The sequence below is a fragment of the Anoplolepis gracilipes genome, chromosome 6, assembly GCF_047496725.1.
Source record: "Anoplolepis gracilipes chromosome 6, ASM4749672v1, whole genome shotgun sequence".
Classification (NCBI taxonomy): Eukaryota; Metazoa; Arthropoda; class Insecta; order Hymenoptera; family Formicidae; genus Anoplolepis; species Anoplolepis gracilipes.
In genome coordinates, this window is record NC_132975.1 from 14,105,786 (window position 1) to 14,125,134 (window position 19,349).

The 19,349-nt window shown below is 30.4% G+C and overlaps 1 protein-coding gene and 1 long non-coding RNA gene across 3 annotated transcripts in view; one reads left to right on the plus strand and one right to left on the minus strand.

Annotated features, from left to right (window-relative positions):
* LOC140666995 (uncharacterized) overlaps positions 1-19,349 on the plus strand; it is a 213,378-nt gene that overhangs the window by 25,547 nt on the left and 168,482 nt on the right. The window lies entirely within an intron of this gene.
* LOC140666731 (organic solute transporter alpha-like protein) lies at positions 10,577-19,086 on the minus strand. Its single transcript, XM_072894239.1, has 6 exons — positions 18,904-19,086; positions 14,822-15,017; positions 13,990-14,221; positions 13,108-13,264; positions 12,349-12,489; positions 10,577-11,385 (listed from the first exon to the last, which is right to left on the minus strand). Exons 1-6 carry the CDS (start codon positions 18,992-18,994, stop codon positions 11,198-11,200), a joined length of 1,005 nt encoding a protein of 334 aa, XP_072750340.1. The 5' UTR covers positions 18,995-19,086; the 3' UTR covers positions 10,577-11,197.

The window sequence follows — 19,349 nt, forward strand, 5'->3', positions numbered from 1 at the left end:
CCGTCAAATTTCCTTCAACGAAAAAAAAGAAAAAAAAATATTTGTAGAAAAAGTTTTTCGATCTCATGCGTATTAATCTCTTACACGATCGTGTTCACGAAAGTTATGGTGATATATTCGGACATCTCGTCTATCCACCATCCAAGTTTTACACTTTTATCACAGAAAACTACGATGTGAAAGAAAAAGAACGGAGAGAATCTAGCGACGAGAATTCTTCAACGGAAAAGACGTGCAAATGATTGATTCACCCACCTCGAAGCTTGATATTACTTTAAAAATTTCATCGCGTCCTCCCCTTCTCCCCATCTGGCAGGTTACCGTTCCATCCATTTTCAGAATCGAAAAAGAAAAATAAAGGATGTAAAGAGGGAAAGGAGAGATGAGAAACTGAGGGCGAATAGAGATGGGCCTTACTCCGACGTCCGCCGGAAGTCGGAGCATGGGTGCCCCGCGCTACGTCACAATACACAGGATGTGTACAAATAAGGGTATTTGTCCTCCCCGGCTGATTGTGGGGTGAAATATACGTGACGTTAGAAATGCGAGAGAACGCAATAGAACCAGGATGAAGAGGGGTGCGGGAGAAAGATTTTGTGCATCCCTCGCGCGCTTGTGCCCGGGCGCAGTATAGAGAAAATAGGGGCCCCGATCCATTCATCTAGATGGAATAGTTTAGGGATGGTGCTCACGGATCGTGGAGGCTGCTCCAATGGATGTGAGAGAGTGACGTTTCATTGTGTGCCGCTCTTTTTTCACATCTGGACCAGCGCGGCTTAACTCCGCTTCGTTCGATAGACACGTTCGGAATGATGGAAGTATATTACGCAATATTTCAGCGCTTAATCTGTTCCGATATAAGCTTGATAAGCACTGATATATTGTATATAAGAGAATAAGTATGTCATTAATATTTACTAATTTTTATCGTTATGTGAAAAACATAAACTTGTGACGGATGTTAGGAAAAATATTACATTCTTTAGTCCGTTTGCTTTTTCACATTACATAAATCTTTTTCTCTTAAACTATTTTTATATTTTATCATTTTTTAAATGTTTCTTGTATCTTTATCCTCGGGGAATTCTTATGAAAATATTTCTATAGGAATAGAAAAATTTATTTCTTTAAAAAACATTCAACGTAGGATACAAAAGTTGTCAAATCTTTAGAATATTTGTACAAAACAATTTATTAGATTTTCTTCTTTTACTGTACATATTATTTTTTCCTATTACTCTTTCTCTTTTTGTCCGTTACTAATAGTTTCCTTTTTTTTTTTGTTTTCTCACAAAACTAGCTTTGCTTTTCATTTGACATTGTTCGAGACTTTCGACACAGTATTCTGAGTCAGACTTTTGTCCTCCGTTATAGGTACAAGGAGTTTCTCTGGGATCTGGTAATCCATTAGTTGCATATATTTCTTCCGACAGTAATCGTTCTGCTTTTTTTTTTTTTTTTACGAGAGTAGTTATCGCATTGTCACATCTCATATTTTTACGAATTCTGTTTCTTGCGTGCTCCGATTGTTTATTGATCCTGTAAATCCGAAGGGAGACAGGAAAAAAGACGAGGGATTATAAAGGTCCCGCGATTTTCCGTAAGATTGCGTTTTTCAGAATTTAGTCGGAATATCTCGTTCTGTGGTAGATGAGAGTCTCGGCGCTGATCGAGATTTAGATTCTATCTGTAACTCGTATTTTATCGCGGTCGCTTTTCTTTGCACGAGTTCTGTTTCGTATTCTAATACTGCAGAGATATAGCATTGTATCGCATTGTAAAGTTGAAAAATATTCCCGACAAATATTTCGAAGAATTCAAGAAATCTTTAGAGAGGAAAATTTTCCTTCGAAAGAAAACTCGGCCCATTATATCAAAACTAGTGCGAAATTCTGTATCTCTGAGGTATGATTTTTTTTAGATCAAACATGAATTACATAATATAAAATTTTTTAAAACATTGAAAATATTTCATAAAATGATTTTAAAGAAAGACTAAAAAAAGTTATCAGTTTACATTATTTTTAATTTTCAATCATTTTCAATATAATATTTTCATTCATTTCGTTTTCATCACATTTTTTACACACAATAATTGTACATTATATATGTATAGTATAAATTACGCAATTAATGTCAATTGATAAAATATTTCTTAAGAAAATATTAACACATTTAAATAGTTTATTAAAAAACTTACGATTTGTTTTTCCACTTCATTGGCAGTATGTGTCATTCTCGAAAATCGATTTTCCGCAAATTCTTCAAATTTGTTTCGAGGGATATTTCAGACGAAACGTGTTTCTCATCATTTGTCGAATGATTCGAAAGACTTGGCCGTGGACCACGGAGACTAACAAAGCGGAAAATGCCGACCATCATCGCAAGCGACGGCAAAAGTTTTCAAAGGCAGTTTTCGCGTCAAATGTAGCGGCGACAAATTTTCATTGTAACCACGTAGTTTCCCCTCGTTTCTCGTGTTTGTGCCGCGAAGCGGAATAAGCAGCGGCATAGACATTTCTTTAAACGACAGGTGATGGTAGAAGTCGCTATTGAGGGGGTTTGGGGTCTCACCTCCTTCCAGAGGGAGAGGGGGGAAGGGAGAATACTAACAGAGACTCTATGGCACAGCTATACGTATACATCTGACAAATTCTTGAAGGAAGGCAGAATTTACAGCCCGATTGCCGGCGATTCATCTCTGGGTCAGAGCGATAGCTGGAGAGTTTACGACTTTGGTCAATGGGGAAATGGACTTTCTGCCCTTTCTTTACATAGCTTCTATTTTCCCGTACATTTCATTGTAACGCGTTATATTATGGTATATTACTACAGGCGGTGATGTTATTCAGTTTTGGTGCTTTTCGTTTTTAGGGTCATACTGGCACACGTTCTTTGTGGCACAAGGGAAAGAGAGACAATAATTTTTCCAGTTTTTGGTCTTCTGAATTTTAAAATCGATGTTGAGATATATTAAAGATTAAAAATTATTTTATTTAGAGAGTAGCGTTTTTTTAATATGTGGAAAAATACGCGTTTTTTAAAATAATGTTTAATTAATAATATATAGTTAATAATTAATCTTAATAGGTGTAATTCAATAGTTTATTAATAGATAATACACAATTTAATTAAGCTTGTAATTGAAGATGCAAGTTTTTAGATTGAAAAAAGGAAAAATCCATTCAAAGTAGAAATCAGTGAAGGACGTACTTTTGATTATTTCGAAATTATATATATATATATATATATATATATATTTCTTTATTTCTTTTATTATTTTATTATTTTAAACTCAATACGCTAATCGAAATAAAATCGAAATCGATATTTCGAGTCATATTCATTTTTTTATTAAATTTTTCTACTAAAGGAAAGGCTGTTTTAAAAATAGAGAGAATACTGTTTCTAAGAATAGATAGTTTAAAAATTCCAAACTTTTTTTTTGTCTCTTTATTTTTTTATTGATGCATATTTTTCCTGATGCATAATTTTCCTGTGTAAAACACATTTTTCATTATCAACATTCCGAAGTTTTCTTTATTTCCTAAAAGTTACTTGGCCGGCTTTTAAGAAAAATTAAGAAAGTATAGTAAAAAAATGTTCTTCTTTTATTTATCATATAGAATCTTCTTGAGGATTGTTTGATTTATAATTTCGAAAATATAGATTTTTCGAAAGTTTACACGCGAGTTTACTTTCAAACGCTAATCGTTACTAGAAAGGTCTCGGCATCAATTAATATTTTTTTCGGGAAAAAAAATTTATACGGCCTTTTCTTTTTTCAAGGTCTAATTTACACCATTGTCGTGAACAATTATTCTAGGTTTTGGCCTTTTTCATTGTTATTGTAACAGGACAATGTGGTTACCCTATTACTACGGCGCCATACCGAGAACTGTGGTCAGACAATAGTTTCTATAGTTTCGCTTTCACAAAATGGTTTCGGCAAAATGACCAAAATATAATATACTAAAAGTACCTTCATATAATTTTATTATTAATTATGGAAAAAATAAATACGTAAAAATTGGAAGTTTTTTCGGACAAAGTCTTTTGAAATAAATTAAAATGGAATTAAAACAATATTTTAAAATTAAATGTGTGTTATATACTATTTATTTAAAAATGTCAAAGATATAAATTACACGCAATATTTTATTATATATTTAATATGTTGGTTTAGTCAAGGAATTTGCGAAAACTTGTCAAACTGGATACAAAACATAATTTTTATGTTCTACATAACATTGCGTTCATACGCGTACAAGTGCGAGCCGCAAGTATAAAGCCGTATGCAAATCTCCGAATTGATCGATGCACAAAAGAACAATGCGTTTCGTGTTCTTCGTACACCGTTAATTTACCGCACGCCTCTCGTGATTGCACCAACAATGTCTGGTCTCGCATGACAAAGGCGCACACAAAAGGTAACACGGCTAATATTTGCACGCACATGCATATGTGCATATACATTCCGTATATTTCAATAGATTCGCTTTTCGATAAAAAGAAGAGAATTGTTGAACCGCACAATTTATTCATCGTTGAGGGAAAATTCTTTTTCCAATTTTACATAAATCACAAATACCAGGCGAACGGTTGAACATTTTTTACACGAAAGAAAACACCGCAAGTTTTCTTTGCCTAGATAAGATTATTACAATCTATGAGATTAATGAGTCTGTGAATGGATTTTATTTTATGTGCATATTAGAACAATTAATTTTTTCAAACATTAAAATTTTTTTTTTGTATTTAAAAAATTTTTCCAGATTTAAAAATGAAAATTATGTGATATAAAATTATGGCTCTTCGATTTTGAATCGATAGATTCGCTAGGATTAAAAGTTTTAGGAAAACAACACACACATGATTTCGAATGCCTGAAATAGATCAGAAAGTAACACTTTCACAATTAAGCGAGATTGATCCTAGGAACTCCATATTGGGCCTAACATTGGCCATATTGAAGCTATATGGTAAGGCTTGGAACGAAATTGGGCAAGGCCTCCTCGCGCGATCATTATGCTTCTTTATCTTTTACAACGTTCATAATTCGTAAATAACAGTGTTGGTGGAAGTTTCGCGCACGTTTAGCATATTTTATAGAAGAAAGGAACACAGTAGAGAAAGAAAAAAAAGGGTAGAACACTGTCAGATGCGAAGAATGGAAATTAAATTTGGTAAGAAAGATGGATACAGGCGCGATTTTATTTTATATATATGATTCAAGTTTTATGATTCATGAATCTGCAAATTTATTCTTATTGTCATGTGATAAATTTTATGTAAGGAAAAATGGTACAAGATAAAAAAATTGGATGTAATTAAAAGTTTTGATAGTGAGAATATTACAAAATGAAATTTTATTTCTACGTATAAAGCTTTTTTTATAATATAAAAAGAAAATTATTAAATAGCACAAGTTGATAATTCGAGCAATCCAAAAAAGTTAAAAGAAATTTATTATTTTTAATATATTATAATTATTAAAAATAGTGACATACCAGGAATGGAGTTATTATTCTATTTTTGTCAAATTTAAATTGTTATTGTTTTAGTACTTTAATTTACTTTTATATGTATAATATTTTATAATATAATATTATATATTTATATAATATAATTATATCATTTAATATAAGTTACATAATATTTTATAATTATTTTATTGGAATGTTGCTCTCGTTGGAAAAGTTAGATTTTGATCGAAAAGCGTAAATCGACCATTCGAGCAATCTTGGAAAATCGAAGCGACGCGTCCCCTTAGAATTTCTCTTCTGGTCTTGGCTTCGTCACGCTCGACTTAGAAACGCGCGTCGATCCATCATTCGGAGAAGAGAGGTAGAAGTATATCCAGCAGTATCTGGGATACGTCAAAGTGGGCCCTGAAGTTTCGCTCGTGCACTTCGTCTTTTAGAAGAGGACCATCCTGCGCGCGACCATATGGTCGCCGGCGGCGCAGGTCATTATTTTCTAGCAGGATCGCTCTCAAGAAGTAAGGTCCAGAGGGAAGGAAGAGAAGGGGAGGGGGGGAGGGGACGTGGAAAGGGGAGACCGGGCCCACCACGAAATTGCTCGAAAATTGCTCGGCGCGCCTCGCTTGGCTTTTCGTTTTTCGAAGGATAATTTTATGATTCGGGATTTTTAATTTGAATTTCAATACCGTGCGAGGTGAGGAGGAGGGAACGATTTTCTCCGTACCATCTTCTTCCCAAAACACAATGCCCATTGTCACGACGAAAGTTTCGGCTCGTTTAGATTTTAAATGTATTTGTTTTGTTCGTAAAATCTTATTAATCTTATTAGCGAGAGTAAGCTTATTTTTATGAAATTAAAATATTAAATGTAAAATAAGTCTTTTGAAGTACCATAAATAATTATTATATACATATACATATATAGCGATATATCTTTTTAGTCTATAATATTATATATCACGTAATGTAGATAAATCATAATTTTTTTACACGGCAACTGTACACTCTACTTCGACGTGTCAACTATGTGATACATCGTAGTGCTTAGAATTTAATGCATCGTTTTTATTGGCATATTAAAAACACACACCGCTATTGAGATCATGCCGCCGCCAGTCATGCGAGGAGAGCTTAAAATATCATGACAACGATCGTATACACGCAGGATCGTGGCAACGTTTTATAAGTGCGTTGTCGTGTACACACTTTTGTCGGGTCGCTACTTAAAAGAGCGTCTCGAGACTCTATAACCAGCCACTTCTCTCTCTTTCTCTTTCTCTCTCTGTTCTTGAGAAATCTTAAAGAGTCCTCGGCGTGTCTCTTTTACTTCGAGAAATGCAAAGAGCTCCTTGCAGGAATCTTATCCATTCCCGTTCTCTCTCTCTGAAATACTCTCTCGAGATGTATATGTTGATTTGCATATCTATTTCAAAATACGCGTGAAATCGCAATCTGGAATGCCATAAACAAACACAGTTTCACGGCTGTTAATAATTGACGTAACATTGAATAAATACGTACGCGTGTAGCGACAAGCGCTAATTACTTGCTCAATTAATACCCTTTCGCGATCATGAATAGCAGTTCTAAATACTTATACTTATCCGATATGACATCATTCGAAGCAGTATTACATCTCTGTTGCAATAATATTCGATTGCATCAACAGTGTTAGCGCTATCGATTGCTTCAGCGCGGATATATCGGACACGCTGTTTTATTGCAAATAGAATTAAAAAAATTACTTAATGCAGTAATTGTAGGGAATTGATTTAGAAGCTCAAACGTTTTTTTTTTCTTTTCTCTTATTTCCCGTGTTTTTTCTTCTCTTTATAACAGCCCCCGTGTAACAGTCTTCTCATAAAATAGAAGATGCTCGTTTTCTCTCTTCACGCCCCCTTAACATTTTCGACCGACAGAATCCCTCGACACAGCGTCTTGTATTTTTTCCTCTCTAAAGATAAATCCATCCCTCTGTGTATCCGCGTGCCATATGTCGACTCGTTTCTGGAAAGTGTTTCCCGATCTCTCGCGTGCAACAGATGGTCGTATGGGTTGATCCTTCTTCCTATCGAAAGATGAAAATCCTACTAGAGCACGATTTTCTCACAGGTTTTTCCTGCATGAAATATCCATAAATTGACAACTTGCCTGAAATGTTGCTCCTGAAAAATCTCTTTTAATCAAATTTTATTTTGTGGATCAATGAATTTCAGATTTCTTTTATTTTAAAATACGAGATTGCTGTTATAACTGTTAAATATCGCTATTGATAAAAATTAATATTTATAACTAAAAATTAAATATCTTAATAAAGTAATAGTGATTAGAGTATAAATGATATATAATCTAATTGTAAGTATCAGAAGTATATATATTCTGTACGTATGTTTGTATCTCAGAATGAAATAATCTATTATTGCCGTTTGCCGCTCCAGGAGAGCCATGGTGAAGATAAAAGAATTTATAGACGCACCAGAACGGTTAGAAAATCGATGAAGTACTTAACGTTGCTTTAGATAAACGTTTGTTTTAGATAGGAAAATGCTTAATGTTTGCTCGGTTCTTGAATGAAGTAATAAGACAGACAATTAACGAGCGGGATCTAAATAGAAGCAATTAAAGTATTTTACACGACGTTTTTATTTAGTATAGTGATTTAAATGTATTACCTCGAAAACGGGTAATAATTCAGATAATAGAGTTTGTAAAAAAGAAAATTGTTAGTAATTTTTCTTGGCTTGAATTTAATAAATTTTTGAAGAATTGAGAGAGAGAAAGAGAGAGAGAGAAAGTCTTTATTAATATAGTAAGGATATGAATGATTAAAAAAACATTTTTTATTTTTTAATACATAATTTTTAAAAAATTAAAAAAGAAAATCTCTCTCTCTCTCTCCCTCTTTTGAAACTATAATACATGTTAATTTATAATTAAAAAATTTAAATAAATTTTTAAAGATTCTAAAATTAAAAAAAAATATAATTAAAAAATAAAACGACAAATTAGGATTTGAGATACCCTTACATATACGTATACATTTTAATGAACTTTAGAAGAGATAGAAATAACGCGAAGCACCGCAAGAGAGGAATGCTTGAGAAGGGACGATCTTCTATTATAAATCATAAGAATGATTATGTTAAAATTCGCTAAGGCCGGCTCATTAGTTCGCGAAATATCGTTCAGCTAGTTTTTTTATCTCGTCTTCCCCAAGGCTATCTAGTCGAGGGACGAGATGGACGGCGTAGAAAACAATTTGAACGCCCCATTTGAGACGCGGGTAGTGCCTTAATTAGTCCCACCGTAGTAGATTACCAATCAGCAATCAAAGAATTACGTTGCGGGGTGATTTTTCAACCTGCTTGCCACAACGTAAAGTCTCTTTTGAAAGGATAAAGTTGTACCGATAAGACATCGATACACGAAAACGCACTTTTCCTCGTTTTCCGCATACGTAATTAAATTTTTTTTGAATTTACATATATATATTATAATATTTTTATTTTCTTATTATATAAAATAAAATCATTTTTTAAATAAAAAGTTACAATAATAATAATAATAATCACGTGAATAACTCATGAAAATATGGAATTATCCGAGAAGATGATCGGTTTTCAATCTGATAAAATTAATACGAGAAATCCCTGATTTATTCGCGCGGAAACAAGAAAGGGAAAAAACCCATTCAATTTCGGCAAATCTATTCGTCTCCCTTTTTCCTGCTTCTCTTTCCCTTCCACACCTAAGTCGAGACCTTCTAAGGAAACTGTTAAATCTATTATGGTTGTAAAGCTCGATCACGATCACGTTCCGTGAAGAGGGTCGAGGATCAAGTCTCGAACGGCGAGTTGCATTTCATGTTAGTAAGGATAAGAAGGACAGCAAAGGAAGGAGACAGAGAAGTGTGTTTTGTAGTTACGGTGGGCCAGGTCGCGCAGGTAGGCGGCGAACAGTCCCCTGAAATCGCTCGAAAAATGAGGGGGCGCACGGAGCCCGGGGTCTTTTTTCGCTTTTTTTTTTTTGTACTCGAGCGCGATATAATCGTCTGTCCTCTCGTAGAGAGTGGACGTGGAAGAATGACAAGGAGGGGGATGAAAACCGCGGAGCGGCTCGTCTTTGTAACCCCGTCAATTCAACGATTTCATATTGTCGTATTTTTAATCATTATTGATATTTTGCAATTGATATGTTAATTTTTTAAATAGAGCTATATTTAATATTCAAATTTTAGTGTAATAATTTTTTAGAATTAATGTCAATCGATAATTTCTATAAAAAAATTATATCAATTATATAGAGATGTATATGATTTTAATATGGAAAATATTAATATTTACAATTTTGATCGTATTAAAACGTTTTACGAGAACCAGTGAAAGATGACATAAATGAAACGAAGGGATCGAGGAAAGAATAATAAGGCAGATGACTTTGTGGTAGGCAGATGTCTTGTCTACGAGATGTTCATCTTTTCTTCGGAGAGAGAAAAGTCGTCAAGAACAGGGACATCTAATATATTTCATGGATAGATATATGTTATCGGATTATTAACGTATTTTTTCAAGCATACAGAGAACATGATGACACTTTAGATAAAGTGTAAATTAGGAGTAGAAAATATATTATTTTCTTTTACTTCTGATTAATTTCACATGATTGTCAAATTTAAAAAGAAAACGCAGTTATAAAATAACCATTGTAAAATTTTATTTTTATACTTTTTCTCTCTCTCTCTCTCTCTCTCTCTCTCTCTCTCTCTCTCTCTTTCTCTCTCTCTCTTTCAACGCTGTATTTTTATTTATATTTTTGAATTTGTTTTAAGAGTTTTTCTAGAATTTTTTAAAATTAATTCTGAACCGTTTTAAATGCAAATTTTAATTATCGCTGTACAATATATGTATATTATAATGTATATTATAAATTACAATTTTACACATATACAAATTTATACAAAAAACTATACTTAAAGAAGCTTGATTTTATCTCTTTATATAGCTTTATTATTTTATCATTAATTATGATAATATATATATATATATATATATATATATATATATACATATTTATTTTATATTCTTTTTTCTAAAAATATTTTCTATAAGAGTCATTCGGTACGCGATGATGATTAAAGGAATGGAAAGAATGTAACATTTCTTCCAATCGATTCTAAAAATTGTTATAAGGATACGATAGTAATTTAAAAAATGAAGAGGCCAAAAATAATTGAAATGAAATTAATATCTTGAATCAATGAAAGTAACTTAAAAATTAGGATTAGCAGAATTAAAGAAAATCAGTCTAAAATCAAGTATGAGCGATTTTTTTGGCAACTTCTATCTTGTGTGTGAGCCTCTTGTAATATTGTTCTAGTAATGAATAATGTTCCTCATAATAATAATTATAATTAATCATAATAATTATTATAATTAATAATCATATTTACATAAGCTTATGCTGCAGAAGTAGAGAAAGGATTTGTAAAAATAGCTAAAAGTGTCAAACTATTTAGAAAAAGAATCCAACATACTCTACATCTACATAATCCTGTTTTACTTCGATCAATATCAGCTTATTTTACTCATGTTGACCGACGTTTGCTGATTAAAATATCAAGAGGTACAAATTTATCGTCAATAAGAATTTTTTTTTATAAATAATATATATATATATATACAGTCGACATTTTTGATGTCGCAAGCTTGAAAATTTTACGCGGTTACTATCGTTGGAAGCTGTTTGTTGCCGTCATTACTATTCGTTGGTTCCTGATTTATTGTTCTTGGCAGTCGATCTATTGCATTCTCTTCTTGATTTTTCTCCGGCTCAACGTAATATACATGCCGAGCAGCATAGCAGAGTAACAGCATTTCAAATAACATCAGTGAGTTGTACGTCACTGAAATCGAGAAAAGGGAAATTATAAAATATATATGTTATCTGCCATATTTATTACCGGGTTACAGTTAAAACTTTGCCCGTTTTAAATCCACTTATTAATTCATATTTACATTTACATATGTTTAAAAGATGAGTTTAAAACGGTTTGGAAACGCTCTTTAATTGGAATTGAAATTGATATAATTTTACTGAAATTACAATAAGTAATAATACAATTATTAATTTTATTAATAATAATAAGTAAATAATATAAAAATAATTAAAAATAAAATGTAAAATTAAAATATTAAAATATATATAATAATATAATGATATAAATTTTAAAATATAAAATTATAATAAAGTAATTTATGTAGCACAAAGAATCTTTTTTGCTAAGGTAATAGTTATCTCATAATGTGGTTTGGAAGCAAAGGAAATTTATTCACGGCACGTATGTGTAACGGGTGAATTTTTATCCGGCGGTCGCGGATGCTGCGTGACGTCTCTGTCTTCTATGTGAAACGAGTTTCTTTGTTACATTCGTGGGTCTGGAGCGCAATGAAAAGGAGGGACGTATTCTAAATTAGGAGATGAATGATTTTATCATGTTATTTGAAGAAGCTACCGTGAAATGATTGTTTTTTTTTATCGGTTTTGGGTCAACGAAATATAGTATATTATAATAGCAAATTAAATAATTTAATGACAATCGACAATACAAACAAATAATCTATACAATTCCAGTAACTTATTTATTTTAATGTTAAATAATTAATCATTTGTTCATATATATACCTATTTAATCTTGTGTATAATAATAATGATTTAGATTTCTGAATTGTGGAAATATCTGCTTAATTATAACTATAATTTTTAATTTAATCTTGATAATATTAAAATTATTGTTTTTGATTTTTTAAAGTAGAAATGAATAAAGATAACAAACACAAACAAAGAAAAATTTAAATTTATGTATTACCATTGGCGTAAATTGTCGGAGTAAGTGGTGGATTGCACGGAAAAAGGCCTGTGGCAGGCAGTCCTTTAATAATGCCTGCCTGCAGTTTAGAGCACAACAGTACCAATTGCGACACTAGTGCCTTGAAATGTAAATTGGCCTCTGGAATGAGAGACAAATGATATTGATAAAAAATTTTTTTTGTATTTACATCAGAGGATGAACGGTAACTCGGGTTTCTCGCGAATTGCTTTCCGTTGTGACATTTGTGATGATTACAGTGATACAATTGTCAATGTTCGGCGACCAAATGTATTGGATTCGAATTTTAATTTTTGACAGATGGATAAATTCTGATTTAATAAATCAAGATAAAACGTAGTCTAAACGTATAATGATATTTTTTGAATTTGGTATAGAAATAACTACTATTATAAAAATATGAAATTGTGTTAATAAAATAAAAATAAAATCAGAATAATTACAAAAAAATTAAAATTAAAATTATATATTAAAAATATTAATAAGTATGATATATACAAAAAAGCGTTTTATTTAAACATAATTTTGTTGTAATAAATGTATTGTAAGAAAGAGAGAATATGAAATAAGTATTATGATTAATACAAAAAATATATATATATATATATTAATATAAAACTTTTCGATATTTTAAGACATTTCCATGAGAAAACTGCAAGAATGATGATAACAAGAAATAAATCTTCGGTTGAAACTAAATAACGAAAGAATTCTTGAATAAATATGCATCCTCATTACCTGGAGCTACCGCATGTAGAGTCTTTGTAACAATTGTTACACTGTATATGCCTAGGAGTATGCTGATTACCATGACCGGCTGAAGATATACGCTGTATTGTGTGGCGAGAGCCCGCTCTTCAGCTGTTATGAAAAGCATTATGAAATAAAGAAGACCCTGAAAAAATTCGAACATTTACTTGGATTCGAATTTCTAAAATTTATATCATTCTTTTGTTGAAATATTTATGTTAGATAAATATTTTCGTATATATTTCAAATTATTATATATTACATTTATTATTAAAATTAATCGAATAATTGAAAATATTTTTAATATTTATTGATGCATTTAATTCTAGTGTTGCTCGTGCGTTTAAATATTTCCAATATTTATTATTTTAGGAAATAAATTTTGGGGATATTTTAATGATTCTTCTTTTTCGAAATGAACGATATGTACAGAAAATATGTACTACAAAGAAAAACTTTAAGTTTGTATATTTTATTAAAAAAAAATAATTATTTTAAAAAAGATTTGAGAAGTTTCAAACTTTAATGGATCACGTTGTATTTTTTATTAAAAGTTTTTTTTGTTTCAACTATGGTAACAAAGTTTCAACGGCGAAGAAGATTAACGCGTAATTTTTTACATAATTGATTTTAGTAAAATTAAATATCAATTCGCAATTAATATAATAAATAGAATCTTTTTAGGGTGTATTTTAATTGTATATTTTATGCATTGTGGAATTCAAATTAATGCAATAGTATATATAAATAATATAGTAATTATTATACTTTTTAATTAGTTTGGAAGCTAATTATAATAATTATTTTAGCGTGAAAAAGAGCAAAATTATCAGAGCGTGAAGAGACAGAAAGGAGAAGGAAATTTTTTACCTGGACGATAGGAAACTGTAGGGCTAGAATTCTTAACCAAGACAAATTGGCATCGGTCATCTGAAGGTTTGGAAAGGGCAGACAGGGCCAGCAGCAACAGGGCCCGACTCGTAGCATCAGCGCCGGCGTCTCGTTGATCCTTCGGCGACCGATGTCCAGCAGGAGAAGATAGAGTCGATAAAATGAGATTGTTAGGAAAATTTGAGTTACCGCCTCCGATAGTAGCTGACCCCTGTCAAAAATCAGACGAACGTCATTATTCTCTTATTTTACAAAATATCTTGAATTTGACGAAACTATGTTAATGTGACAGATGATCTCGGGAGGGACACTACTATTGCAATTAATTATAAATTAATTATAATTACTCATTGCATGAGCAATGTGTAAAATGTGTTTTTATTTTTATTTAGAGATATTTAATATAAATTTATTTTTTACTTTTTTTAGACAATTTAATTTGAATATAGATATTTTTAAATTTCTTTAATTTTTTTTATTTTCATATTTTAAGATATATTAAAGATTTTTTAAATCTTTGTTTAAAAATTTTAAGTTTTGTTCTGTAGAATAGGAAGAGCTAATTGAATATTGAAAATCCAAATTAAAATATTTTGTTAATGATTTTTCTATATATAAAATTATAGAGTTCTATCTCGATTTTTGTCGCCTATGCTAAACTTGATTAACGTGAACAAGTTTAACAATGTGTAAAACGAAAAATAAAAGTGTCGATTCGCATAGTTTTATTTTATTTTACACTTCGCTGGTGGCAAATTTCTCTCGGAATTTCGATATTGTCAGTGAGTTGCAGTAAGCTTTTACTTTTTACCTTGGTATCGCAATCGCCATGAGACTACATACGCTTGCGACCGGATACACCGATAGGATCACGATGGCATTCCCTTTGTAAAATTTTGAGTCCTTCTGGTAGATGATATTGTGACATGCATCGACAGCGAAGTATATTGTGAGGACTGAGAATATCGATCCGACACTCAGCAATCCGGTACCGAACGCATCCAAACCTGTAAAAGGAAATAGGATTGAGAAAAAAAGATAAAAATAATTATAATTTTTATAAATGAAATTCTGCAAATATATTTAATGATCTAAATAATTCTGCTCCTTTGTTTAAATTTATTTTCAATTTTTAAATAATTTTGTAATTACTTTACTCTTAATTTATTTTTATTCTATTATATAGAAAATGTATATACCATTTTTTGTTGTTAAACGTTTCTAAAATTTTCATTTCAATTTTATCTTTGCTTTTGCAAAGAACAAAAAACATATTAAAAAATTATAAATATTGATAGTGACAAAATGTATTGTTTATAACTTCTGTATACATTTGCAGATAATGCTTTCAACTTTATTTTAAATATCATTATCACTGTCGTCATTTTTTATCTTATCTATGGCTAATAATGATGATAAAATGAATGTTTAAATTTTGCATATAACTTAACTAGAATTTTAATAATGAATAAGATTAGTGCGAGCCACATACACATACACACATACACAAACAAAATATTAGTGTTGTAAAACATCTAATTTTCTCTGAAACTGTTGCTGTTTCAAGTTGTTATACAAATTTATATAAAAAAAAAATAATATATCAATTTGATTAAAGGCAGAAAGATTTAGTGCATTCGTGGAAAGTCACTTTATTATGTAATCTCATAGAACAAAAATATCACTAATTACAATTTGTACAACATTGTGATATGATCTTTTGAAAGTATTATCTCAGAATTTTCTGAAAGAAATTCTTATAAGTGATATCTGTCTGAGTATCAAGAAACAATTATTATCTAAAGCAATTAAAGGTAACTGATAAGACTATCTAAAAATAGTTTAATGTCATTTTCATACAGCATATGCAAAAATTAAAAAAGATCAAAATTTGTAATATATATAAATATTTATTACATAATTCAATAAAAAAGTATATATATATATATATGTATTTAGATGTGTGTGTGTGTGTGTGTATTGAAATATTATAAAGTTATATGATGGATTGCATAATTGCTAATAACAAGACTTATCGACAGTTTACTGTAGCACTGTTTAGATTTCTCGTCTAATAAGCGCACTTTGCAATGGGTAAAACTTTTAAAATTGCGAGTAATACAATTATTTATCCGAAGTCTGCAAAGATTCATTCAGTTTACCAATCGCTTTTTTACGTCTTGAGAAATATCTTCGCACCGTCGTGTGAATATATACTAGTTTATACAACTTGGGTGTAAATATGCTTCTGTAAAATATACGAGATACAACGTATTGCGGAAGCTATTAGATTAAAAAATCACACACACACACACACACACATGGATATTTTGAATATTTTTTCTTTCTTACAATTCTTTATATTACATCTCTTATTATATTATTTTTTACATTTTATTTATATTGCTTATATTTCTCATATTACGTTTATATAAATCTTATTTATTTGAAAATTATTTGTAATTTTAAATTATATATTGAATTATGATTTATTGTTGTTTTATAAAGTATTTTTATGAGACTAAGAGAAGCATAGGAATTGATGCTTTCTATTTATCTTCTTTCAAACCTACCTTAAAGAAACAAAATATGCGGAAGAGAATAATGAGTAAATTATTTGCGTAAGTTATGTTTGAAGATTTTCGTGGATGTTCAAGTCATGCATTTATAATATACATATATATATATATATAAGGCTCTGTACGTGTAGCACTCTGCGAACTTAGAATCAACTTTCACCGATGCGCTTACATGTCGCTCGGTGCAAGTGTACATACATATACATATGTATATACATACATTACATACATTAATGACATCAGTTTCTAGTAATCAAATTTTTTTTTAATATAAAAAGTATCAATATGCAATCTCAAATAAATCTCTAGCGTGATTTTATGTGTTATAAGAGAGATATTTTATTATTGAATAAATAATATTAATTTATACATAAATTAAAATAAACACTACATTAATATATCATAAACAATATTAATTATAGAAATTTCTTCATATGTTAGTGCAATAAAAGTAATTATGGTATATTATAATTTAAGGATTTTGTATATAGCCAAGGTCTTAGGATTTTTAAAATATATATATTTATATATAAAATATATAATATTTTGATTAGTATGATATATAAGCGTATAGTGGTGTGTGTGTGTGTGTAAGCTCTCCAAGCAATCCTGATTGTTTCGTATATTTTATGTTTGTACTTTGTCTCTGCAAGCGATATCGATAACACGTGCATTTCGTTACGATAAAATATTTATTTTTGTGCAAACGATTTAACTCTTAACATTATATATAAATATATTTCGAGGAAGTAAAATTTCAGATAGCACAATTTTTTTCTAGTAATTTTCTTCTTTTTACTGATTGTTCTCTTTTTATTGTGATATTATATCAAGAAAATTTGTGACTTTCATTTAATTCTTTCTTTTTAAATTAATAATAATAATGGCAGTAGAGAGCAAAGTATGTATCGCCAAACTTATGATGTAACTAAAAGTAATATAAATCTAAGAATAAATTAAAAAATTGGATATAGTGAAATAAATAATTTAATACAAATTCATAGAATCAACAATCAAATTATAAATCGAAATAAAATTATAATAACGGACATTTGGAGCTCATTCTTTGAGTCTTCTTCAGCGCAAATAAATATAAGTAAAAATGATTACGGTATCGGTGATTATATATGAGTCGTTAAAAACATAAACTGACCTATAAAATAAAAATAATTAGACGCAAAAATGGAATATACATACAGAAATTGTCACTAACGTTTATCTGTCTTAACGTTAATTGTCTAACGTTTGTCAGTCATTTAAGAACATTCAGTGGGTTGCTACAGCCAGGAAGTATTTTTTCATAATTAGAATTGGATAATAGTGACTCGATTGCAGTGCCAGTTGAATCAATGTCGAATAAATTCACAATATGTTCAGTAAATCTTGATTAGACAAACGTATAATTCATATGTCGATCGGTTACTGTCTAGGTTTTTCTTTTTAATAATGATAGAGACTATAAAAATGTTTTTTTTTTTTTTTTTATAATAAACAGAGTATATTTGCGCAATGTTCTCTATGAAATTTTAGTTGTTTGTACTTGTATTTAGCGATAATCATGTAAACATATATTTAATTTTATTTGTTAAATTTACATTGATGATAACAAGAATGTCGCAACAATTTCTAACGTGTATAGTTCCACATTTAATACTATGTTATTACTATTGTCAGGTCAAAAAACTGGCGTCGGCCAGTTTAAACACACACGTAACTTACTTTCTACAATCATTATTCGTAACAATATTTCAAACTGAATAATTTTATTTATCCATCGTAAAATAGCAATCGATAATTTCTTAATAAGGGAAGTGATGTATGCGTATATGTCAAGTTGATCAATAATCGCCATCAAGTAATGAGTCAACAACTATTATTCTAATTATACAATTTATAGTTATTACAGAATTATTAAAAAAATTGTTTCCAGTAATTTACTAATTGAACTACAACTACTTATTATTTAATTTTGTTTTCACTTTTATAATAATTAGTTTTATGTTTAATTAATTTTTTTACCAGTACCATATAACACACTACTAAACATTGCTAGTATTACTAATAAAATTACACTTATTTAAAAAAATTATTGGAAATTATTGATACAGATAATTATTACTACATGAAAATTATTATTAGTTTTATAGGCAAAGTAAAAATAATTGAAAAATTATTGCATTGTTTTATTTATCCCAAGAATATTAATAATTCCGTATTTGACTCTCTTCCATTTCTCGTTTAAAAAACAAATTCCAGTACTGGTTATACTCTAGACTTTCGATGTAATTATTGCATGGACTTCCGGAAAACTCACTTTCTACAACCTCGATAGCAGAGGGTACATAATCCGTATCGCAGCTAACATCCGCGTGAACATCAGCAAAGTTCTTCGTATCGTCATCCATGATGACGGAATTTTTCACTGAATTCAGGGAAAGGAAATTCTCAAACAGTTTCTTACACCGTCGTATAAGGCTCGACTGTTCGCCACTCGCGAGCTTGACAAACTCGAAAGGTGTACTCGCGAGGTAACCTCGTGAGCAATTTCGCGCGTCAGAAAGAGATAGGGAAAAAAGAAAGAGGGAGAAAGAGTCGCGGCTGCGAACAGTGAGAGTGAGTCCCCCCACTTTTATCTTACCACCACTGGATAGCGATGTTGTAATGAATTATCACTTACAAAAAGTGCAAGGTAGAGAGAGAAAGAGAAAGAGGGAGGGTGGAAGGGAGGAAGGAGGGGAAGGGAGAGAAAGAAAGAGAGAG